This window comes from Thunnus thynnus, chromosome 9 (assembly GCF_963924715.1).
Source record: "Thunnus thynnus chromosome 9, fThuThy2.1, whole genome shotgun sequence".
Taxonomy (NCBI): domain Eukaryota; kingdom Metazoa; phylum Chordata; class Actinopteri; order Scombriformes; family Scombridae; genus Thunnus; species Thunnus thynnus.
The window spans coordinates 29,454,136-29,479,588 of record NC_089525.1 but is presented as its reverse complement, the minus strand read 5'-3'; the positions used below and the strand labels follow the sequence as shown (position 1 = coordinate 29,479,588).

Sequence of the window (25,453 nt, the reverse complement as noted above, 5' to 3'; positions counted from 1 at the left end):
CATCCAGCTGGAGAGGGGCGTTTGGAAAAGGCAACTTCAAAGTGGAGTTTTACATATTTTTCACAAATCTAAAAGTCATTTGACTAGTTGGATGCAGAGGGATGCCAGATGTTTGTCTTTCTTTGTGTCTACTCTTCTTATACACACTGTCTTACACGCGCACAAGCCGTGACGAATCGAGCTCTGCGTTTCAAATCCGTGTCCGTTGAACCGGCACTCGGCGTTCGTGAGTTCTCTCCCTCCCTTTTCACCAAACAAACAACAAGTGAGTGCTGTGCTGCCAGCTATATTTAAACTCCACTTTTGACTGGTCCAACCCTTCACACGCCCACTTCCAACGGTCCAACACCCACATCACCTCACCCCCCCAACCCCCCTCCGCCTGCCTGCCTGCCTGCCTGCCTGCTTACCGCCCCTCTGGTCCAACTTTCCGTCTTACTACAGACCCTCTTTGATATATTCATGATCATGAAGTCACAGTTTCCTTGTGTAGCTGTTTTTTTTACCTCACAGGCTGTTACTGTGCTTTGATTCCTTCAGTAGTAATTAAAAAGAGAAGTAAAAGCCACAATGAGAGCAGTAGTACATTAATACACAGTGTTCTCTTTTTTCTTTTTAATTTTATAACACTTTTAGCGCTCATGTCATTCTCACACTAAGTAGGAGGGAAGTTAACAACTTGCAGTCAGTGTTGCCAACTGTTTTCAGTGGAAAGTGCCTAAAGTTGGCTTGAAAACTCACTAGATGTTGCGAAACGATGTCACATGCTAATTTGCATATCTTGTGACATCATGACGCAATGTCAAACTGGAAATAAAAGCCACTGGAATAAACTCATTATTGTAAACTCTCTGTGTAAAAATACAACTTAAGTAGTCAAGACAAGATTAATTGTTAAGAATAAAAAAAAGGAGAAGGAAGCCTATATGAGGCTTCATCTAGTTGCTTGACACAACTGATCTGCAGATTATTTATATGGAATACAAAATAACTAGAAAAAGATTTATTTCCCAGCAGTTAAAATATTTAACCATGTTGAAATCCAACAGAGGAGTCGGAGGTGTTTTCCTCACTGACTCCTGCGTACGTTCAGTTCAGACTCGAGCCAGCCGTTAGAAGATAACCCCTCCGCTCCAACATCCATATCTTCAATTTTCCCTTCTGTGAAATCAAAGCGAGATTGTTGGGACACATACGCAGCTCCGCTCTTGTGCAGTCTGAGGTTATCTGCCAGTGATACACTTCTCTGCAGCCTGTGGGAGTTTCTCCGGGAGCGTAGTCTTGGCCTCACTCAAAAGCAGTTTCTGTGTTCGCCCTGTGAGCAAACAATGGAGTATTGTTGCAGCGGATATACTTCAGATAGTCGTGGGCAGCAGTCAAAATAGAGAAAACAGTTCTTTTTGTAGTCTGTGATGGAAAATATTTGAGTCTTTGGCCAGATAAGGACCTCATGGGCCTTTTTGTTTTCATCCCTGCAGTTCAAACTTTGCTTCCCCCACTGAGTTCTAACAGTATAAGACACAAAATTGTGGTTTACTCTGATGTGGTTCCATGTTTTGTCTTCATGAAGCAGACCCATATCCTCTTTCAGGAGATCATTATTACTTGCGCTTGAACTCCAGTAGTCTACATTTCCATCAGCACAAACAAAAGCCCGGTTTCATAACACCTGTCTGTGAAAGCATCATTAATGTTTCCAGCTCTCATCATCGTGCCGCTTTGTGAAACAAACAGTGTTGTTTGTTCAGCTTTCCTGCAGCTTTGCGCAGCGACACGCCAACCCTCTCCCGGCTTACTGCCCCTATGCCTCCTATTTGAGCTTTTCAGCTGTCAGGAGGAAGAAGGAGAGCCCAGCTAGGTTTATTTTGATGAGCATTCCTCCTCAGACGCGCCTGAATCCTCAACTTGAACAACATGCAGAACGACTACAGAGAGAGGGAACGCTGCTGCGGCGCCGTCGGCGGAGGCCTCAAACACACCTCAGACCCCAGCGGTGTTTTAAAACTGGTCACCTCACCTCAACTATTAAAACCTACTGTAATTTCTCCCCATTTCCTACAGTTGACATCTTAATAATCTTACTGGAATTCATACTTTTAAAATATTTTTGGCATTTGAGGTTTGGACTGAGGTTGGTCAAACAAAACAGGCATTGTGAGAAACATTCTTCACAATTTTCTGACGTTTTATGAACTAAATGAAGTGTACACGCAGAGATTAATTGATATTGATGTTATCCACAAACTTGTATAGTTTAGATTTTTGAGACTTTGTCCTCAATATGAGTCGTCCAATGTGTCCAAAATGACGTGCAAATGTTTCCAGGTCAATGTCATAAAGATCAAAATGTATGTTTCAGAAAAAAAAAACAGTTTTTGGGTAAAAAAATCCATGTTAGTGTGGACAGAGGGCACAAACTGAGAGAACAAGATTGTTTTTAAATACATTTGGCTTAAAGTGATTAATATACTTTCAAATATCAAATGTATAATTAACTGCTCCATCAAAAATGTTGTAACTTCTGTCACCATTGGTCTCATGAGGCCTTTTCAAAATTCACAGCGACAACTAACGTGTGAACATTTCATACAATTAACAAAGCAGAGCTCAGTTAATACAGATGTGTCAAATACTCTCAAAGGATTTAGTGATTTTCAAAGCTGCATAAATGGACCAAACACTGGATTTAACTGCTTAGTTTCCGCTTTCAGTTGAGCTGAGAATGGCTTTCTCACAGCTCCTTTAATACTTCTCCATAAAAAAAGGTGGCAGTTATTCAATCTGTTGCCCTGAACTGTTGTACTTGGCCTGCAGGACTAGTTGGGTTTCAGACTCAACCCCTTCCCCAGAGTAGTTACCTACTGTGGGGCCCCCAGTGTTTGGAACGTATAAATCCACCCAGTTACATAAGAGATCCTGCCTTTTCTGTTGCCCAAAGTACAGCTCCTGTAAAACTTTGTGCTTCCTTTGTATTGGTTGGATCCCCCGACCGACTCAGGAGGTTGTTTCCTGCTGTCAAGTCTTGGCTTCCCTTTCTGGATGTTTCAAACCCTTTCTGGTTTGAAACATCTTTAGCACTTCCTCCATAAAGGCCTGCCTAAGTGTGAGAGAGTAACAAACGGAAAATATCCTGATAAAAATCTCTGTGTCGCCATCCATGTTCCTATACGGGTTTAAAACGGCACTTACACTACACTTACACTACCATGGTTAAGGGTTCCCATCCCAGCGGGGCTAACCATGCTAAAAATACATCCACACATGGTGCTGTGAACCAGTTTGGATGTGAAAACAGACTAGATTTGTTGCACAAACATCGAAAGCTCTGGAGAAATGGAGCCAATGAACTACAGTTTTTATGCTTCACAGAAGAATTAAAGGCACAATCCCATGATCCAAATGTGCACAGAAGGGTCAACCCACCTGCAACATTCAAAACACAAGACTGGACCAATTTAAAATTGATTGACAGGTTTGTTAATATACCGACCAACACTAGAACATCTGAAAGAGTAGAATTCTTCCTCCTTTTGTGTTGAGAAGAATGAGTTGAAGTGGTTCAGGTATCTGAGTCAGTGTAGAGGTGTTATAGAAATGTCCGACTGGCAGCAGATCTGAGAGCAGACCCACTGGTGGAAGTATATATCCCAAGTCTCCTGGGGATGCCACAGGATTTGTTTTAACAGTCTGACACATCAGGATGTTTTACTTTGTCTTGAGGGTTCTGTATGATATTTTTAGTGTTGCACTCAGTTGAACACACAGAAAGTAACCGCTGTACCTGTGTGAAGAATGAAAAGAAGAGCTTGAGAGAGAAGTTCGTATCCTTCCCGATTTCTGTAAAAGTTTTCAGTTTCGTAAAGTTACAGAAATTGTTGCATGCAGCCCTGCCAATTCCCATGCTGGAAGGGTTTAAAGAAACTCCTAAATGAAGCTTATTTATGCCCTTAGACAGCCTCCAGATTCCTATTAGCAGTCACTGGAATATCTGTGCCAAAAAAACACAAGCCTCCTCATTCATTTAAATGATACCACTGTGTCAAAAAACACAGTGTTTGTTTGGCAAAAAGGTAAACCTGGCTCGTACATTTCTGTGTTGGCTAGTTAGCTAGTCCTCACAGCTGCAGCGGGCCTAAATGTGGTTATAAAATGTGCAGGAACTTCAGTACAAAGTCAACATATTCCTGCATCTAACCTACACAGAACTACTCTCTGGAGACTGAAAATGTGATTGCAGTTATTAGTTTTTGGATCTGTTTCTAAACAAACTGTTGTTACCATAATCTTTGTAGTGAAGGAATATGTCACCCAGTGAAATGGTGTGGCTCACCGATGTATTTTTAATCGTTTTTTGGACAACAATGGAGGTCTGCGGCACAGAGGAATACGATATATCAGGTTTTGGATGCACACACAATACTTGTATGTAGATCAATTCATGTTGTTGGTTTGGCTCTGCACATGAGATTTGTTGACAATAAGAAAAATATTAAAAAAGAGGGGAAAATGGTTCATTGGCCAGTTCTGTAGAATTTCATTCAGCATAATGAATATTTTTATTTCAATGAAGTACTGCTATTCCAAAATCTACAATCTGTATAAAAAACCCTCCCCCAAACTTTCAGTTAATTGTAAGTGAATGTTGCATTGTGAATTAGATTTTTCATCCCCAGATGTTTTTGTTTGGCGAGGGAGTGGGTGAGTGGGTGGGTAGCTGGGAGCTGAGACAAGCGAGGACCAGAACTAAGACTTATGTAAGGGCCATGTGCCGACTGTGAACCTCAGCCAATAATGAACTCCCTCTTCCAGGCGGCGATCCTGACTCGCACCCTCTCTTTAATGAAAACAAGGCTCTGTGAATTATGAGGGTTAAACGGTGAGGACACGGCTGGTGAGACTACCAGACTGTTTTCCCCTCCATTTCTCAAAGGACCCACAGATTTATTAATAGTAACCTACTGTGCATATCAGATTCTCCATGGATTTACTGTCTCAGGAGGATGGGGCTCCTTCACTGAACACAAAGTCCAGTGTTTGTGTTGGATTTATTTCCCTTTTCCTTTTCTACATAGAGTTTAAGTCGGTGGTTAAACATCCTCCCTGTGTGTTGTTGCTTTATGTTTTGACAGGGAGAGGAATTTATATTTGACATAGTGCTATTTTACAGCCCTATTTCTACCTGTATAGATTTTCATTTCAAAACAGTTTCCACTTTTTCAAACACCTGACTCCTTTAACAAACAGGCTGCATCAAATGAAAACCAATGATGTCCATAGCTGTCAGTTAGTAATACTAACTAAAGGACTGTATGAACATTATTTAGGAGAGGTTGATGCTTTCTATTCTCAAGAGTGACATATTGGTCCCAACAGGTGAATCTGATGAAGAAAAACATTGTCTATAAAAATCACAAACCATCCAACAATAACTGCACCGCAAAATGATTATCATCCCAAAATATTACAAAGAACAACAACATGAAATGCAAAGAAATGTGATTTGCATCCAAAATAACTGCTTCAGAGTGTCTCTATTGTCTTTTGGTTTGCATTTCTAATTTTTGCTTTGCGATTCTTAGTTTGTCTAATCTTGGTCTTTACAATAATTAGACAAACGGATGGGGATTTTGTGTGGCTCCTCTGCTTTTCTACTGATCCAATAAACAGCCAGCATATGAGAATCAATTTATGGTCAATCAGAACTGTTTTTTTCACAAATCTATGATAGTGCTGTAACAATTAGTTGATTAATTCATTTGTCAATCAACATTTGTTTGTTCCAACTCGTCAAATTTGAAGATTTGCTGCTTTTTTTCTGTCACATATCATTGTAAATTGAATACACTGGAGTGTCAGACTGTTAGTCAAACAATCAATTTGAAGATGTCACCTTGGGTTCCAGACATTTTTTTATATTCTGACATTTTAATGATTAAAAAAATGACCCAAAATAATTAATATAATCAATTGAATCATCCCTAATTGATACAGCCTTTTAAAAAATTATTCTTCACCAGGATTTACATTTATTGAAAAATAACAAGATTGTTGGTAACACCTATGTGAGCTGTTGTTGCGTCACTGCACATAAACATCTCCATACATGAAGACCACAGTAAACTGTATGATGAAACAGGCAGATCTGTTTTCTTGTGGAAACATTGACTAATAGTTTGTATTGACTACGTGCTAATATACATCAATCAGCCCACTTACCTCATGACATCAGCCTCTGACTCAGCAGCCACCAGCTGGATCTGTGTACAACTTCCTCTAACGATGAGAAATCACAGAAGCCCCCGCGATGAGCGTTTGTGTCGGGGTGTTGACACTGTAATTATGTGTAAAAACAACACTTAACTACATTCCTGTGTGATGCAATGAGCCGTCTCACCTACAGATTGTAAGGAGATGATCCCACGTCTCGCAGCGGGAATGCCTCATGAGATCGCCATGATTCACACTTTGTCACCAGTACGATTACCTCGGGGTTGTTTTGTTTTTCCAACAGAAATGGCATCCTGAGGGAATATGAAGGCTGCTTTTGACCCAGATGAAACTGAGATTAATGGTATTTTTTATTAAGTGTGGTAATGATAAGCTAATGTTGTTCTTAAAGAGTCAGATTTGAACATATTGTGAACCTGATAAAACTCTGATAAATGGTTAAAAATTGGCTCAAATGGTAATTTCGCATAACAGACTTTCCTGTTTTCCGGTCCATGTGCACTTGAACAAGAAGAACAACATTTAAGCTGTATCACAATGTTACAACAGCGAAAAATCCCAGACAACACCTAGTTTTGTATCACATCATTGATTTAATAAAGATTTATCTCCCATCTCTAAGCTTATAGCAGAAGTTGGTGCTTCTAGTTAGTGTAGAAAGTAAACATGTCCCCCTTTTTTAAAGCTTATTAGTCAGGTATACATTCAGTTTTACTCAGTCCAGACAATAAAATCGGCATTTTATTTATCAAAACCAGTGATTACAAAGTGCCTTTCAAAATGCAGCAAAAAGCAATAACGAGAAATAAGTGAACTAAACAGAGCACAAAAAATAAGGAAATGTGTGTTTGGTAGATTATTTCTTTGTTGTAACAATGCTTCTTGGCAATAAATCTTATGCGGTTGGAAAGACTGTTTATTTCCCTTTTAAATGGTGCCACATTTGTAAGGAACATGCATTTGTGGGATTAGCAGCAGGGCTGAGTATGTGGGTTGCGCCCATGAAAAATATGCCAAATCTTCTCTGCCAATGCCAAACAGCTTATTCTGCCATTGACTCTTGTTTGGTGTTTGGTGGATTGGATGATTGAAGTTTGAAGAAACATACATATTGGCAATTCAACAATTTATATATTTAACAAACAGGAGCCTCAGTAGTGTGTGGAAGAACCATACACAGCCACAACATCCTGGCACCTCCTCCTCATGCTGGTCACCAGTCTGGTCACACACTGCTGGTGGATGGCATCCCATTCTTCAACCAGCATTTGTCGCAAGTCAGCCAACGTGGTTGTGTTGGTCACTCTGGCACGAACATCACGCCCAAGCTTATCCCACAAGTGTTCAATGGGGTTGAGCTCAGGACTGCTGGTAGGCCATTCCATCCTCTCCACTCCCAAATTTTGGAGGTAGTCTCTGATAAACTCCGACGTGGGGGCGAGCGTTGTCATCTTGGAGGATAGAGTTCGGTTCTAGACTGTGGAGATATGGGATTGCCACTGGTTGCAGAATCTCATCTTGATATCTCTCTGCATTGAGATTGCCTCCAATGATGACAAGCCTCGTTTTTCCAGTGAGGGAGATCCATCACACCGCCTCCACCAAAAGATGTTACTCCATCACCTGATTGGCAGCACCTGGGGGTACCAGAAGCTCAAAACAAGAGTCAATGGCAGAATAAACTGTTTGGCATTGGCAGAGAAGATTTGGCATATTTTTCATGGGCGCAACTCACATACTCAGCCCTGCTGCTCATCCCACAAATGTTCCTTACAAATGTGGCATCATTTAAAAGGGAAATAAACAGGCTTTCCAACGGTATAAGATTTATTTCCAAGAAGCATTGTTACAACAAAGAAATAATCTACCGAATACAAATTTCCTTACTTTTTGTGCTATGTTTATGAAAATTGACATTCGGTGACAGAATAAAACAAAGAGAACAAGAGTAATAAAGTACCAGGAATAACAGTCTGATTACGAGCAATAACCAAAATCACACAACATCATGTACAATTTCTTAATGTCCATGTTGGTAGCGGTTCCTGAATCAGCTGAAGGCAAGAGAAAAACACCCCAAAAACTTTCTACACAAAATAAAAATGGGGGAAATCTGAGGAGCAGCAATGTCTGTTGAATTTAGATATAATATGTTCAGTGTGGAGCAGCTGGGAAGGTGTTGACATACAGTACAGGCCCTTTCAACAAAGTAGAAGATAAAAAGAAGAAAGTGCACTCAACATGCAGAGTGTGGAGCCTCTGTTATCTACTACCATGTTAATGAGTGAAGACTGGACTGTTCTAAATACAGTATAACGTGTTACAGACTTATCTTGACAGGCAGTGAAGGAGACTGCATGCTGGGAAAACTGCGACCAAGAAATACAGTGTGTTAGAAAGATAGCCGTGGTCCTGCAGATAGAGCAGCAACGCTTTTCATTTCAGGACACAGAGTCAGTTCAAGATGAGCAGTTTCTCACCCCAACACTAGCATTAGCACCAAAACGTTAAGTACACACAATTCAAATGCATTTACGTACTCCTTAAATGGACAATTTCTATGATCTGTTTAGTGTGTGACAGTTTTCTGAGCCTGTTTATGTTGTCTTTATTGTATTTATTGTCATAATGCAGCTTCTCGGTGTCACTTTTGGATAGTTAAATAAAGGAAAAGGGAAAAAGGATCACAGCTTATTAAAATCAATAACTTCTCCAGTTAGTCAACATCTAACCTTGCAAGTTAAATGAGCTGAAACAAGCTACAGCTGAGTGTTTTTTTAGTAGTAGAGAGAAGTCCTGAAGTTGCAAAATCATTCTTCATTTCATGTTTACAATGTCTAGTTTTATCACTTGTTAATGAGGAGTTTGGAGAGCTGGCGAGTCTTTATCTAAAAACTGTCTGATTATATTCTGGTATGTAACTAAACAGTCTGAATTTATTTTCAAGTGGATGTTTCAAGATTTAAATTTCCAAAATGACCCTCCTAAGATGTTGCCTGGTTGCCGTTAGGGCTGAGGAACAGTTTATTGGTTTTATTACATTTTCATGCATTAGTTTCAAATTGTTTTACTGTTTACATTTGTTCTGTCTTATCATCCTGTCAGTCAGCGAGGGCTTGTTTTCATTATTGATTAATATGCTGATTATTTTCTCGATTAATAGTTTAGTCATTTGGTCTATAAAATGTCAGAAAATGGTGCAAAATGATGTCTCAAAGCCCCACGTGACGTCCCCAAATGTCTTATTTTGTCTTGTCCGACAGTCCAACAACCCAAAGATATTCAGTTTATTATCATAGACGACTAAAGAAACCAGAATATTCATATCTGAGAAGCTGGAATCAGAGAATCTGGATAATTTTTCTTAAAAATGATTCAAAACAGTTAATCACTTATCAAAATAGTAGGTGATTAATTAATTGATTAATCAATTCAGCTCTACAGTCATCTATAAATTGAATTGCACCATCCTGTTTGAAAGGTATTATACAAATAAAGTTGGTTTGCAGGTTGACAATACATGATCAAAGCATCATAATATGACACTGCTGCCAGTCGATAAAGGATAATATTGATTGATTAGCTCTAGTTTCCATTAGGTTGAGGATTATTTATTATATATATATATATATATATATTTAGTTGCTTCTTTTCCTTCCTAAGCAGAAATCTCTCCAACGTACGGATCACCATCAGGACACAGAAATATCAGCTCGCTGCTATCCTTCACTGCCTGGAACTGAAGGGTCATGACTTGTGTTATTTATACTCAGGTCGGTCTCATATCTATTGTGGACTCACAGACACTCACTGTTATCATGGCGTTTCTCTATTTCAGGCTTGTTATAAATCCTGTTATCCCACACCTACAAGACGTCCTGCTCAGCTCAGGGAGGCATAAAAGCTGCCGTCCTGTTCGCTGTCTCAGCAGTCTGTCGTCAAATATCTGTGTTTATTTGTCGGAGGATTCAGCACTTTTGCCTTCAGCAGCAAAATAAGCTCCCCCTGTGTGATATAAATGCCAAAATTTTTTGATTTGCTGTTGCATAGGAAGACAGAACGTACATCTGAGGTTCTTTTTCCCAACATACATCTCATTTATAGGAAAGTAATGTCAGAAAGTAGCAAACATGATTGTAGAATATTATAGAGTTAGAATGATTTAGTTTAAATGTTTTATCTTTTGTATATATTGTTTTATCACAGTTATTAATTAGCTTTCAAATACTCCTTTAAGTTTGTCCTACTGATGACAGATTCATATTTTGAAAGTTTGATTTTAATTTTTGACATGTTTGGTGTTTTGGTCTCCGAGTAATTACACAATTAAGCAATAAAAAGTAAATAACTCACAACAAAACGGTGCGGTAGAAGACAATACAACACTAATGCAACACTCATGCAATGTACAAGACTTTCTATGGACCAAAAAGCTTTATGCTGAGGCAACAAATCAAATTGCACAACCTAGATGTATGAAAGTGACGACCAACCAGCCGTTGTGATGACACAGTACATTTAACAACAAGGCTCCTGGTTTCTCAGGCACCGTGGCCTTTGTACTAGCAGGAAAGGTGCCAAGGAGGTCAACTGCAGGAAGTGAATCAAGCCTTCTGGATACAGCCCAAGATTAGAAGATGAAGGCTGATTTAGACCAGAAGCTTACCTTTCCACCAGAGATTATTACAGCCACTCTCAGGCCGGATCTGATCCTGTGGTCAGCCTCACAAAAGGCCCTGTTCGTCATAGAACTGACAGTTTCATGGGAGGATGCAGTAGGTGAAGGGTACGGAACAGAAAAAGCTGAAGTACTCTGATTTAGCAACGGAAGCAGAACAAAAAGGGTGGAGAAGACAGGTGCTCCCCATGGAGGTCAGCTGCAGGGCTTTAGTGGCCTTGTCAGGCTGCAGGAAGAGATGGGAGTCCAAGGGGGGTGGACCTGGGACGCAAGGTGTCACCGCTGAGCCCTCTAGAGGTGTCGTGGGCCTATCAACGAAACACCAAGGAAGGAGGGTGCTCACCTGATGACCCCAGTGAAGCGTTTACCCCTCCCCCCACTCAAGGAGTGATTGCAGATTACAATACGGGATTGTAAAACCCAAGTCCATGTTCGTTAAGCTTGCAGAGAGTGCTGCACGTTTTCAGTTTCTCACTACAGCTGGTCCATAAATTCCCCCCTTAATTTTTTACCTTAGTCCTCACCCATTGTTTCTTAAAGAATTTTTCAAGTGTATTGTTCCAAACCAGGCTCAGGGCTTGCAACAAATGAGAGAGTCCACACACAAATGATGGGTGCAAAAAGATATTTATTTAACTGAGCATAACAATTCATACTTAAATATGGGAATGTTAGGCATCAGTGGTGTAAACAGGGTAAGTGGATGCATGAAATGTTGACTGTAAGAGTAAAGGAACATAAGTTCAAAGTAAACTAATCTTAAGTGAAAGCCATGAGGACGGGGTGCTGCTTTTATATCCTCGGGGCAACTCCCTCCTCAGGTGCAGCCAATCAACTCTGACAGACCTCTTAACGCTACCGCTCCTGGAAGAACTACAGGAAGGTAAATAAAGAGAAAGAGAGAGGGCTGTCACGGTGTCTTTAAATAATAGTCAGGCGCCCACATGAACATTGACACAGGTTTCACTCACTGTAAACATTCCTTCTGTTCATACTAACTGTTCACTTGCAATGTAAGTGACTGGGGACAAAATCCACAACCCTCGTTTTGAGCCAAAATGTATTTAAAAGTTTATCTGAAGAAGATAATACGAGGTCTAAGACGTCAGAGTTACTCAAATAAAGTGGATACCTTCACTGTTAGTCTTTTTTTAGTAACACTTTCCCTTCCTCTTTGTGTTGACACAGTGTTTTCCTGTTGAGCTGAGGAGGAGGTATCATAACAAAAAGAAGGAATTTGGCTCGAACAGGACGATGACTAATTTGGACGCAGAACCTTTATGTTATCTTCATATAAACTTTTAGATACGTTTTTGGCAGGACTGTGGATTTTGTCCCCCATCACCTATGTTGAAAGCACATTAAGACGGGATCTCTTAATGAGGTTACATCTAATGACTTGTGCAAACACCATTACTACATATCATTCACAATAACGAAGGAGCTGTTGGAACAAAATGATCACGTTTACCGCCAGTCGCTGAGGTGAACTTTGGATCACCCAGATAGGATTTACCTCTCTTATCATTGATAATGACCTGTATAATCAGCAGCCAATCAGCGGCAGTTGTGTACTTTTTCCACTGTACTCCACTGAACTGTACATTGTGTTTGTCTGTCATAAACTGACAGCTTGTTATCAGCAGAATTGCCATATGCTGCGTCGTTAAGTGAGGATATTATTGGCTTATTGTCCTTCTAAAGAGGACTCCTGTCCACATTTCTGTCTAGTTAGAGACACAACGTTGGTGCTACTTTTCAGCACAATAAAAACATGTCTGTTAGAGAAATATGTGCAAATGTTAACCAAAAATGAACTCTGAAAGCAGTCAGTCAAGTTTGAATGCAGTTTGTTTAGACCAATCACATGGGATGAGAAAGATTCCCATGTTAACGACCTGAGAACGTTCACGTCATCAGGACGTTTGTAGTTGTAGGATTACAGTTTAAACACTGCATTGACATTAACAGTGAACGTCAGTCTTTGCCTGATATGAGGCGTCCATATTTGTTTGGTTTTCAGGCACTTCTGTATCGTTAAGCACCAAGTCAGATATATCAGAGCTTTAAGAAATATCCCAAGTCATAATTACGACTTGGATGTTGACGTGAACGACATTGACAAGTCGGAAACTCTTAATTATGACAACAGCGATATGACAGCATAAGATGCTGTAATCTGCCCATCTGCTGTAGCTTGAATTAATCTGCCCATCATAAACTGTCACATAAGCCATCTGTATTAGTGTGAATTGTTACAATATACAAGGTCGAGCTGCAGTCTCGACTAATATTACGAATAATCAATTATCACTTAAAGAGCCTTTTGACCACAGAGAATATAAATAATCACAGAATCTGATTTCCCCACATGGGAAAACTGTCAAAAGAACGAGCTACCTGTCAGTCTGTATGACGTCATGTTTACAGCTCTTATTTTGTTTGTAATAAGTTAGCATGAACATAAAAACAGAACTAAAAATCTAATGTTATCATTTTTTTCTTTCTCAGGTGTGAAATCAAACTTTAATTCAAAAGCAAACCAAACTGAAGTGAGAAGTCTACTTCCAGGCCCTGAAGCCTTCTTCTGTGTCCATCGCAGTCGGTTTAAAAGACACAAAGAAAAGGGCTTCATTTACTTCATTTCGTTCCTCTCAGTGTTCTTAATGCCTGAGGAGCTGCCGGCTATCACATATCAACATCCGTCTCCTTCTACCCATAAAACTTTGCATTTTGAGGTCATTTCCTCAGGTTGGTTCAGATTACGTTTTCACAATAAACAAAGATCACCGCAATCCTGCTGAAGAGAACAGAGTCTTACGTTTTTGTGCCTCACCGAGTAAACTGAGGGGGAAAAAAACATCTGGAGTAGAAATAAGACAGTTTCAAGCATGATGTACATACTTCTAGACACACAACAGTAAACAGTAAAGAAATTCTGCAAATATGACTGCATTAAAGTATATTTAAAGTTAAATATGTCCAGTCTAGTTGTAGCTTGTCTGTATCACAGGTGAGACAATTATATGGATTTTTATAAGTTAAATATTAGTTGGTGCTGAAATCCTGGCAAAAGGAAGTTGCCAAGAAGCTTTGCAGTCATTTCAGCTTTTTCAGTGAGAATACCACATAATTACGGGTCTGATCGAAATCCAAAGATAGCTTCAAAAAGCGCTGTGTGTGTGTGTGTATGTGTGTGTGTGTGTGTCTTTGTGTGTGTTGTGTTGAGGATATGGGAGCGTTATCAAGCCCATATTTACTGTTTCTACAATGTGAAATTCAACATGCTTAGTCAGATCAAAATGAGTGAGTCTAAATATTCCACTTGTAACAGCACAGCACTGTCAAAACTGCATGAGGGTGTGTGTGTGTGTGTGTGTGTGTGTGTATGTTAGAGAGTGAAGGCGTTTATGTATCTTATCTTTTGTAGTCATGCTTGAACAAATGCCTCCCACAGCATTGTGTTCTCCTCAAGTCAGTCAACATGTTCAGTAATGAGAGCGGATAAGACTTATGAACATAAACAGACAGATTAAACTGGGATCTTAAAGTGGGAATTATTCCCAGCCTGGAAAATCTTAACCTTAATATTTAATAATATTCCTGCTAGGACATGAACAGTACCTGATTTATGTTTTTATGCAGCTTTTAGTCTATTTATCCTACATTATTTCTTTATATGCCTTTATATAGGAAGATATTTAGGATTAACATTGTTAAGGGGGCTTTAATAAAACAGCTGTTCTAGTCTGTTCGCTTGTTAGTGTTTAAAAATGAGAAAAAAGCCCTGACCGCCTCATAATAATCATATGGATATGTGGCTGTGAGTTGATAGTGTGATTTTTATAGTCCTTCATTGCATAATATTCCTGTCTGTACCTTCTAGTACTTATTAGTGACCTTTATCCTTCCTTAAGGCATTGATTTTATCTCATGAGGTATACCTAACTATAGTTATCCAGAATTCCCGTAACTATTAGTCTCTGTCTCCAGTAAGGAGCTGGAGCCTTAATGGTGTGAGGTGATTATCTTAGCTTAGTATAAATACTGGAAACAGCTAGTTTGGCTTCGTCCAGAGTTAAAAAATGTATCAACGCCTTTTTCCAAGCCCTCGCCTCAGTTACTGTTGCTTCACCTTTTAAACTCTCTGTTCTTGCTCGGCACATAATACAGTTTACAATAACAGGGGGAGATTTACTGCTTACATTTCTAAAGTAATGTTTGAAGCAATGAATCCTTTATTTCAGACGGTGGTAGACAAAGGAAGGCCTATTTCCAAACCAGCGGCCATCAACTGTTGCCAGCTGAAATGCAGATTTTATCGACTGTAGCTAGCTATTTAAGCTAACGGTTAACTACTTAAGCTAACCGCATGAATTGGTTGAAAACACTGGCTGACTTTTTAATGTTTCCAGCTGACGTGTTTTAAAATGAGAATCCTTTCACAGGAATCTTAAAAAGTTAATGTACAAACTCAAGAGGCTGTGATATGTAGCACAACAAGCTAGCAAAGCTGTGAACAGAACAGCATTTCCGCACATGCTCAGTGGCGTCTTCCTTACACAGAACTACTCTCCAGAGACTGAAAACGTGATTATTAGTCTTTGGAGCCGTTTCTAAACAAACTAACATGACCAAACTATTCATAATGAAGGAACATGTTACCCAGTGCAGCGGTGTGGCTCATTTACATGTTTTTAATAGAGGAATAAGATATATCAGACTTTGGATACACGCACAACACTTGTAAATAATAAATAATAAATAAACAATCCTTTGTTGGTTTGGCTCTGTACATGTCATTTGTTGACAATGAGAAAAATATAGAAAATTGCCAGCTATATCCTTTAAACACTGAGGCTGACATTGGCAATGATCCTCTCTTCTAACTCTCAACAAGAAAGCTAATGGCGTAAGCGTAGGTCTATTTCCCAAAATTTGGGCTTGAATTTACTTACCCGGTAGCCCCTTCAAAGCTATTATAGCCTATGTTAATTGTAATCTAATTTTTATATAAATAGCAACACAATAATAGAATTGTTTTAACTTTAGTATTTGAAAGTTTCAGATTTTGGCGCTCGAGTTTTAAAAAGAGAGGCTGTGGCATTGATCCGATTACGGACACAGACATTAATGGGCTGAAATCAACGTTTACAACAGGATTGGTTTATTTATCTATAAACAACAAAAGATAATCTATCAGAATAATCTCATAAATCCTTTACATATAGCATCTTTAATACTATTGTTTCGCTTTGAGTCCTGTTATGTATTTATAGATTAGCCTACTTTTTAAATTCTCCTCTCACAATCAACCTAGTAGTAGTTTGTCATCCTATAAAAATCCCATAAAGTCACAGCGGTGTGACTGGATGTTCGTGTTCCTCCTCCTTTACTTGTGTTTGGAGGGGAGGGCTCTGTTGGTGGGACTGGCCTCATGACGCGCCTCTGTTGACAGTAGTAAAGCCTCCCCCCCCCACACACACACTCACTCTCACACACATACATACACACATAGCCTCCACCTCAGTCGCACTCCCTCTCGCTGCAGCTGTCAGTGAAGCACCGCCGCTCTGCGCTCTCCATCTCCGCGTCTTTACGCGCCCCAGCTGTTTGTGCGCACGTCTCACCCGCTCCGGAGCTCCAACCACGGCTGAAGTTGAACTGCTGAAAAACCGCCTTTTTTTTTTTAGCAACAACCTCCCCCTCCCCTCCAACATTTCGACAGAGTGGAGAGAAGGAAAACAGTAGGAATATGACTTCTGTGACTTCTGCAGCGATGGCTTGTCTGAAACTGTCGGACTATCAGATGAAAGTGCTGGAGGAGAATTTCAACAAAGTCACCAAGCATCCGGATGAAACGACGCTCATGTTGATCGCTGCGGAGTGCGGACTGTCAGAGAAGGATACACAAGTGAGTTATAACTTCATATTTAATAACCTTTCACCTAAAGACTCGTGGAATTAAGTTTTTCTAAAGTTTGCACGTTTGATATGTTTTCAGGCTGAATTATATGAGCGTTAGTGTCTCGGTACAGTGATGTTACATGCTGTCCTGAGTGAATACTGTGACACTTTCCTAGAAATTATGAGGTCATTTAAACATGCTTATCCGCTATAGATCACTGAAATATTCCTGTGGAGACTGTGACCATGTCTGATGCTCAATAGTTAATTATTTTCTCCAATTAACTGTCTTTTTATGATTTTATTACACCAATTATCATAGATTATAGTATTTTCATCTATAGATTCACAATGATGCTCCTTTAATATTCCTAAAGTTTTTAATCATTTTTGTGCAGTATCATTTATTTCCATGAGGGCAGTGAGTCTCCAGTCTGTCTGTGATGTGGACACTTTATTTAGCAGCACACTTAGGATAAAAAAAAAGTGACAAATTCCCAAAAGAAAATGTATTCATGTGTCTTCAGGACACCAAGAGGTGGATGATGATTTCAATTAATGCCACAATGTAAAAATACTGCATTAAAACTTTTACTTACCCAACTATTAGAATCCAAATATACTTAAAGAGTAGAAATATTTATTATGAAGAAAGAGCCTGTCAGTGTGTTACATTGTTGTGTAACTGATGTGTAATTTTGTAAGCATGTATTGTCATTTTGTGACTGGTCCGCTGATACTAACTAACTACTTGTACACACAGTAGTTTATAACTTTGCCAATCTTAACCTGCAAAGTAACTAGTAAAGAAATAAAAAGTACATGTTTTTTAGTCTTTAATATAGTTGAGCACTAGTATAATGTTGCACAAAAATACTTGGGTACAGTAGGTCAAAACTGTACTTATCTACAGTACTTTGTATGTACTTTGTTGCAGTTTTCAGAGGTTTTACTGCAATCAGCCGCCCTCACAATAAAAACAAGAGACCTAGATTCAGAAAACATGACTTTATAATGTCAAGAAAGTTTACAGTACAAGTCATGAGTGCTGTCAGTATCTCTGTCAGTCAGGTGACCTCTGAGGAAAAAATATAGTGGCACAGGGAGAAGGGAGTAACAATATGTACACATGAAGATTTATCAGTAGGAACAAGTTTATCTAAAAGCAGAACAAGAGACTTGTAATCTGCGATGTCGAAAAGATAAGTGTGGAGAAAGTCCACTGACTTTCAATAGAGCAGGTTTGGGAACAGTGACAGTGTTGAGGATGATCTCAGCCAATGTTTCTGTTGAGAACGTCACGGTCTGATGAAATAATCCCCATCTGAGTGCAAACAAACACGGACCACAAAGGCAGCAGCACTCCGCCGACCGTCAGTGGAGCAGCCGCAGGTTGTTTTTCCTAATGAAGTCATATCAGAGTCGAGTTTCCTGCTGCCTTTTCAACTCTGGGAAAGATCCACAGTTACGTCTACTGATTCATTTGCTTAGGTTGACTTAAGACTTCACAGAGATGACTTTGGGAAGACATCATGTGTCAGTCGAACAGTGAGGGCGGGACTATGATGTCATTTTTTTTGTTGGATTTATTGTTAATGACACTGAGTTTCTGAGCTGCTGCTGTGGCTCGTCATAGCTGTACGTGTTTGTGCTGCATTTATATAAAGTTGGATGTGGGAAACGCATCTTTACTTATAATACTTTTATCTCAGTGGAGAGCTGAAACAATCAGTCAGTCGACACAAATTAACTATTTTTTGACAATCGATGAATCATTTCAGTCATTTTTCAAGCAAATAATGCAACACTACGTTAATGTTACTATATGTGTACGTAAAATGATTTTAAAACATGCTAAAAAGTTAAAGTCACTCAAAGGTTTGTGTGTAAAAGTTGCTTTTTGATTTTCGTAACAGCAGTTTTACAAAATAGTTTTCACTCAAAGTCCACTTACCTGCTTTTCCAGAGATTACAGCTGTTTTCATCAGCGACTCAAAAACAGCAGTCATGTTTATGTAACATCACATCAGAGTTTGAGGAAAAACTACCAGACCTCTTGATCTGTTTTACTTTGTATTTCCTTGTAGGAAGAGGGGAACCCTGAGTTATAGCTTATAAATAACCTCATTACTCACATCACTTCCTCCCCAGCAGGAAAAAGCTACCAGACAGCAGACATTCAGCAGTAAAAATGTAAAAACTGGATTAAGATAGAAGCCTGTTTTTACAGCCAGAGATCAAAGTAGAAACACTGACCATTAATTGAATAAAATATCACATTAATACTAATGTATTCAATCTCCCATCACTCCCTATTCCTGCATGTAAAAACTCCCACCATCAGTCTATCTAAGGAATGTTTCTGGCCTACTGGAAAGTCTGTGAAACTGTCACATCAGGAGCCAGATGTGAAGCTTCATAGCCAACATGTTAAGAGTGTACTGAAGTTATGCAGGCACCTCCAGCGGCATTCCTCTCATAGGTGCATCACTGTAAAAGTATTTAAGTTCAGTTTTGGTTTTGCAAGAATAAACGTCGGAGTTTCAGAATAAGAAATATCACTTGTTATTCCTCTTTAGGATTTGGCACGCAAACAACATGAGCAATTGATAAGCTAACCAGGAGTTAAAGCCCTACATGTAAATTCTGTCATTTGAGTTGACGTAGCATGAAGCTCGTTTCGTAGGCAAATTTCTGCTCTTGTTTGCGAGGCGGCCTGAACGTTTGAGGTTGGTAGAGAGACACAGCGCTTGCTTGCACATGGCACAGCACACATGTCCTTTTAATAGTCAGCTTTTACAGTCCAAACATTCCAACAATCAATAACTCGTGTATGTCAGACACATGATTGGCACTGGTTTTTTCCACTTTTGGCTCTACGAACCGGTTCCTCCAGATTTCTCAGTGCTGCGGTTACACAGGGACAAAAAAAAATCTCTCACAAATCTCATCATGATGGGTAAACAGGGACAAAAATCTCCCTGTCAGATGTCAAAGTGCAGCTGTAGGTCTTAAAACTGGAGTTTTACTTATACAAACTTCTCTCAATGGTATCATTTGTTTCACTGGCAGTACATTTAAACAGGTGGAACCAAGGACAGTCTTGTAATTGCATTATGGGGCAAACAGGTCACAAATTTTAACAAAAAGACATTTATTTCCTCAATACACAGAAGTATAGACTTGAAAAATTGTGAACCTCTTCGTTAAAGTGCCACACAGCTGTGTATCATGGAAACTTGGGTTTGATATCAACACAATCCTACTGAAAGATGAAAAACAAAAATGTTAAAGCTCCATAAAACAACAATATGCTAATTCAGAGTGGTTTCTCTCCCTCCGGTGCAGCTCTGAGAAGTCTTTGTAAAACTAAAACTCCACTCTGCTGCTCCCTGTTAGTCGTCTGGTGTTGGCGCCTGACTGTTTCTTTTCATCTTATACAAAGGTGGGAGAAGCTGGGCGACCTGACAGGGAAGCCCGGTCCAGGCTGGGTGAGGTAAAGGTCTGGCCTCTCATCAAAAGACCTGTCTTCATTTCAAGCTGATGTTTTTTTTTTTTTCTTCTCTTCCTGCCACCCCTCCTGTTGTCAAGTGTTTTGGATTTGTTAACAAAGCTCTCATTGGAGAAGGTTTAACTAAAGAAACACATCCCCCGGCTACCACTCCCCCCCTTTAACGTTAACAACATTTACAACGTGTTTCAGCCTCCGAGCGGCCTGTTTGAGCTCCTTTCACAGTCTACTTTTATTTGTTTTTCAGTGCCGCAGTCAACGCCATGAAGGTAGAGACAGTTATGTAATAGTGTTTGTCAATGGGAAAAGTTACACAAGCACCATTGTATAGTTCAAGGGGATTATAAATCTCACCATTATTGTTCAGAAATGACATGTGTGTGATGCTTTTACAAGGAAAATCAAAGATCTTTTGAATTTTAACAACAAAGCAACAAAGTACAAAAGTGATTCCATTCAAAACCTGGAAGAGAAAATGTAATTTTTTAAGATAATACCCATAGCGACTAGATTTAATTAGTAGAGGAAATATCTATATAATAGCATGAATGTCCTGCATTGTGGACTTAAATGAATGTGAAATCCCAGAACACAGTGCACAAATAAATCCAGCATGTTTGCATGAACAGCCAAGTTCAGAGACAGTTCTTGAATTGTCTTAGTTTCTGCATTTTTGAGTGCAAACCCAGACAACTCCAAATGGGAATCTCATGTGTTTTCAAGTACAAAATGTGGGAACTGTCCCTCCTGCCAGGCACATGGCTCAGTCACACAGCGAACGGCGGTCTCGTGTCCAAAGGCCGGCGTCAGGGATCCCTCCCTTTCCCCCTCGGTGCTATCTAGATGATGTCAGCATTGTTGTGAAACCCTTGACAACCGCAAAACAGTGATGCTGCAGTTCACGGGTGTGTGCCGCAGTCATCATCTAGTCAGGGTTTCTCTGTGTAGTTATTGGCTCAGCAGTCAGGGTGCTGACAGCTTTTTGCAAAGGAACTGGCCCCCGCAGAAACAGGCCCAGTCAGTGCCAGCATTCTCTGTTAAAATTGGATGGAAACATTAATCCTCTGTGGTTTCCCTGATACAACTTAGCCTCAGGGTCACTGCTGTGTCTCTGTGAGTCAGTGACTGCATTAACATGCACCAAAAAAAAAAATGTGACTGTAATGTAATTATGAAGATGAAAGACAAGAAGAAACTCCAAAGCTCCACTTTGTGACTCTCATTTAATCTTCATTTTTATGTTTTTGAATTTGTGCATTGATGATTGTGTTTCTGACGCACTAACTAAGCTCTAAACATATGATATATCTGAATCCCTAATGAAATTAATTCACAAATCCAACAATCCAGGTTGCATAAAATCTTGAATAAAAAAAGTCCCACATCTAAAACATTGCATAATTTAACCGTAAACAGCCTGTCCAAAACAATTTCTATGACATAAAGCACAAAGTTCCATGATACACCCTACACCCGCTAACATTAGCATTACTGTTATGCTAATGTTAGCGGGTGTAGCGTGTATCATGAAACTTTGTGCCTTATGTCATAGAAATGCAACTGTATGTGCATTAACAGGCTAATAATGATAGCTAGTTAGAAAGCTACATATGATATAAATTAACATATTCAGTTAGCATGCTAAAATGGTAAATGTTACGTGCTAAATGTTAGCATACGCATTCGACAGCCGTTACCAGGCTTGCTTTGGTCATGTTAAATTGGTCAACAGTATGTTAGTTCAATGTGTAACATGTGGCTTGTTAGCTTACTAACATATTAATTATGTTATCATGGACACAGTTAATAGGCTCTGAGATTTGCTGTTTCTGTTTTGAAACTGGGAGGAAATTGTGGGATTTAGGGAACAATTAAAACCAGGAAGTGTGTTTTTTAAGGAATAGTTTAACATGTAGTTAGAACATGTATCTCCCCTATAATCAAACATTGTTTATGACATTTCTGTCTATGTATGAGTTAAACAAATGAGATGTGTTTGTTTGTGAGATGTATGGACAGACATGGTGAGGCTCCGTATGTACTGACAGTACATGGGATCAATATCCTCTCATGTCAGTTTCGGAAAGAACGCTAAAAAGTGTATTTACCAAAATGTTAAACTATTCCTTTAACCAAACAGTTATCATGTTTTGTAGTCTTTGGATGAAAATACAAATTTGTAGAAATATTAACAAGCAAAACTAAAAGTTTATAGCCACATTATACGCTCTCTTTGTGGAGTGACAACTCTAACAGACACCAGGAAAAACATTTTGCGGATCTTGAAATTGCACATAATATACAATATGTACTAGAACCAAAATAACTGCTGTTATATAAGACTACCCAACAAACAGTAGTATCAACTTTAAACATTAGCACTACCTTGAGATTTAAAATGCTGCTTATACATACAAGTCAATGAATCAATATTCCAATTGTATAAACAGTACCAGTCAAATGTTTGGATACTTATGTACTTATGTAAAAGATCTCAGTACCTCTTCCACTGAAAAGACGCTATTAGGTTGGCCTGTTTACAATCCTGCAGACAGCTGAGTTTGCATGGTTGTAAATCTAGCCAGTTGCCTGAGGATAATAATAGCAGTGACAATACATCTGGAGAACTCAGTACTTTGTTTAAAAATCATTCTTGACAATACCAGTACTCCACCTGTGTAATTCTCAGGAATATTTATGTCATGACTGTTTTCCGTCAGCCGGACCAGTTATCTCACCGCTCTCGCATTTCAGGTTCTGCAGCAGTTTGTGCCAAAGTACATTTGCGCCTGAACAAAATGTCCTGTTACCTGCTTTTAACACCTTCCTTGTCTATGTTTGTCCTTTTCTTTTTGTGTTTTTGTTTCCTCTAGAAATGGTTCAAGCTACGTAACGCACTGTGGAGGGAGGCGGAGGGCCTTCCAGCTGAACTGGGCTCTGTGTTGGATTGAGACTTTCTGACCACAGCGTTCCTCTCCTCTCCTCTCCTCTCCTCTCCTCGACGCCTGAAGCTCTGTGCTGACCCTGTTTCTCTTGGACGAACTGACCTCCCCACCTCCTTCCTCATACACCTCCCTCTCCATCTGTCATCTCTCTTTTTTTGTATCTATGAAGCTATTTCAACTTACGGAATGTGAAGGTGTTTGTGTGCTGTTGCCAATATAACCACCATGTTTACATAAAATAAACATATTGTTATTATAAGTTAAACTGACTCAGGTGTGCTTTTGAGGCTGCGTCCGGGGTCCGTATTCACTGAGGAAGCCGGGTTATACAATGGTGGGATGACGTTTAGATAGAGCGGGAGGGCTATTGGGGACACTGTGCTTTTGTTTTCAGGCTTTGTTTTTGTGTACGTCTGTCAGCAGGGAGCGGAGCTGGACCCCCGCGCCTGTTCATGGGACTATAAAAAAAAAAAAAATGTAAGGAAAAGCTGGGATTACAATAGATGCTGCTGGAATCAGCTGCCGCTATCCAGGAACTTTTAGTCACGAATCTGGAACATTTCCAGTGGACGGGGAGGCGGACTGGGGCGTGGGGGGGGCGGCAGACATGTGAGCCCACTGAGCATGAATGGCATCATGGGCTAAACAAATGACAGGTGATGTCATTTCATTGTCCCTTTCTCCTGTGACCGAGCTCTGTAAAAATAGGACGTGATCCCACCATCAAAGAGAGTGCTTTTTCAAAAAGTCCACTTTAAAGGATAAAGCTGGTGATATTATTGTCAGCAAATCCCATTAAAAAACCAACCTACTAACAAGTATTGTCTATTTAGCAAAGCCTGATATCTCTAAAACTATTATAAACACATTAATGAGCTGCACCTCACTGTAGTTTATTAGACTCAGTCCTTCACACACCGTCCTGTTGCCGGAAATACTCACTAGAGAGCCAAATGTGTATAAATCCGCCACTGAAAAAAGTTCCCAACAGTGCTCTCTAGTATTTTATCTTATTCCTGTAGATACCTGGTTAAATTTAGATCACTTAACATGATAAAATGTGACATAATAATATATTTCAAGTAGGTGCAGTGGAGCTTGACAGGTTTCAGTGATATAAAAGGTTTGGTTTGGATGCCAGGCCTTCATAAATGAAGAGGGAGGGCTTCTTGGTAAATTGTTATTTGCATCAGAAATAGATCCGGCGAGGTTCAGGGAAACCAGATACAAAATAAAAACAAGTTACCACACATTTTGCATATTTATTTGAATTACATTGAGATTTGTAATATGCCGAGAGATTGAGGAGAAAGCTGCTGTGGATCGACCAGATTCTGCTGCTCTGAATAAGACGTTTACACTTGTCTGCAGATTAGATTCAAATCAGACGACCAGCGAGGAGCAAGAAAAGAGTGAAAAGATCCACTTGCTCATTTTACAAGACAGAAAAGAAATGTGTGTGTGTGTGTGTGTGTGTGTGAGAAGAGACTGAAGAAGGTGGGAGAAACAGAGAGGGGATGAAGTTTCTTGCCAAAGAGCCGGGAGTGAAAAACTCTCTGATCGTGGGAACTGTCTGCACAACAAGCTCGACTGAAACCAACACTGACCCAACAGGTAGCACCACCGCTCATAAAACACGCTGCGGCTTTTTACAGACTGTTGTGACAGTGTTTACATTGGCATCTGCTGCACACACACACACACACGCACACACACATTCACAAAGTATGAACACAGTAGTACTGATTTAATGTGAGAACATCCACTTTGCTTACTCCTAACTTTAATCTTAATCCTTACTCTAATCTTCACTTTAACTCTGCAAAATCCTCACTTTAGAGGATTTTAATCTTGTGTAAATGCTTAAAAGGACATTTGAGCCTTATAAGTATAGAAATACAGCACACACACACACACACACACACACACACACACACACACACAGTATTAGCGTCTGTTTCCGGGGCCTGAGGGTGTTTCCCTCTGTGCAGATGAATGTGAAAAAAAAAAACAAGCATATTTGTTTATCGTGTGCACACCACACATACACACACAAATACACAAACACACATGCAGCTGGGTTGCTCAAGCCCCTGCTGAAAACACACATTATATCCCAGACCCTGACTCTCTGCACTTTGCTCATAAATCACCATTTAAAGGTGCAGTGTGTAGAATTTAGTG

General features: G+C 39.6%; 2 protein-coding genes across 2 annotated transcripts in view; one reads left to right on the top strand and one right to left on the bottom strand.

Moving 5' to 3' along the window:
* The window catches only part of LOC137189883 (sperm microtubule associated protein 2-like), a 96,091-nt gene that overhangs the window by 55,825 nt on the left and 14,813 nt on the right, over positions 1-25,453 (bottom strand). The window lies entirely within an intron of this gene.
* Positions 16,392-23,534, top strand: hopx (HOP homeobox). Its single transcript, XM_067599999.1, has 2 exons — positions 16,392-16,820; positions 23,198-23,534. Exons 1-2 carry the CDS (start codon positions 16,662-16,664, stop codon positions 23,273-23,275), a joined length of 237 nt encoding a protein of 78 aa, XP_067456100.1. The 5' UTR covers positions 16,392-16,661; the 3' UTR covers positions 23,276-23,534.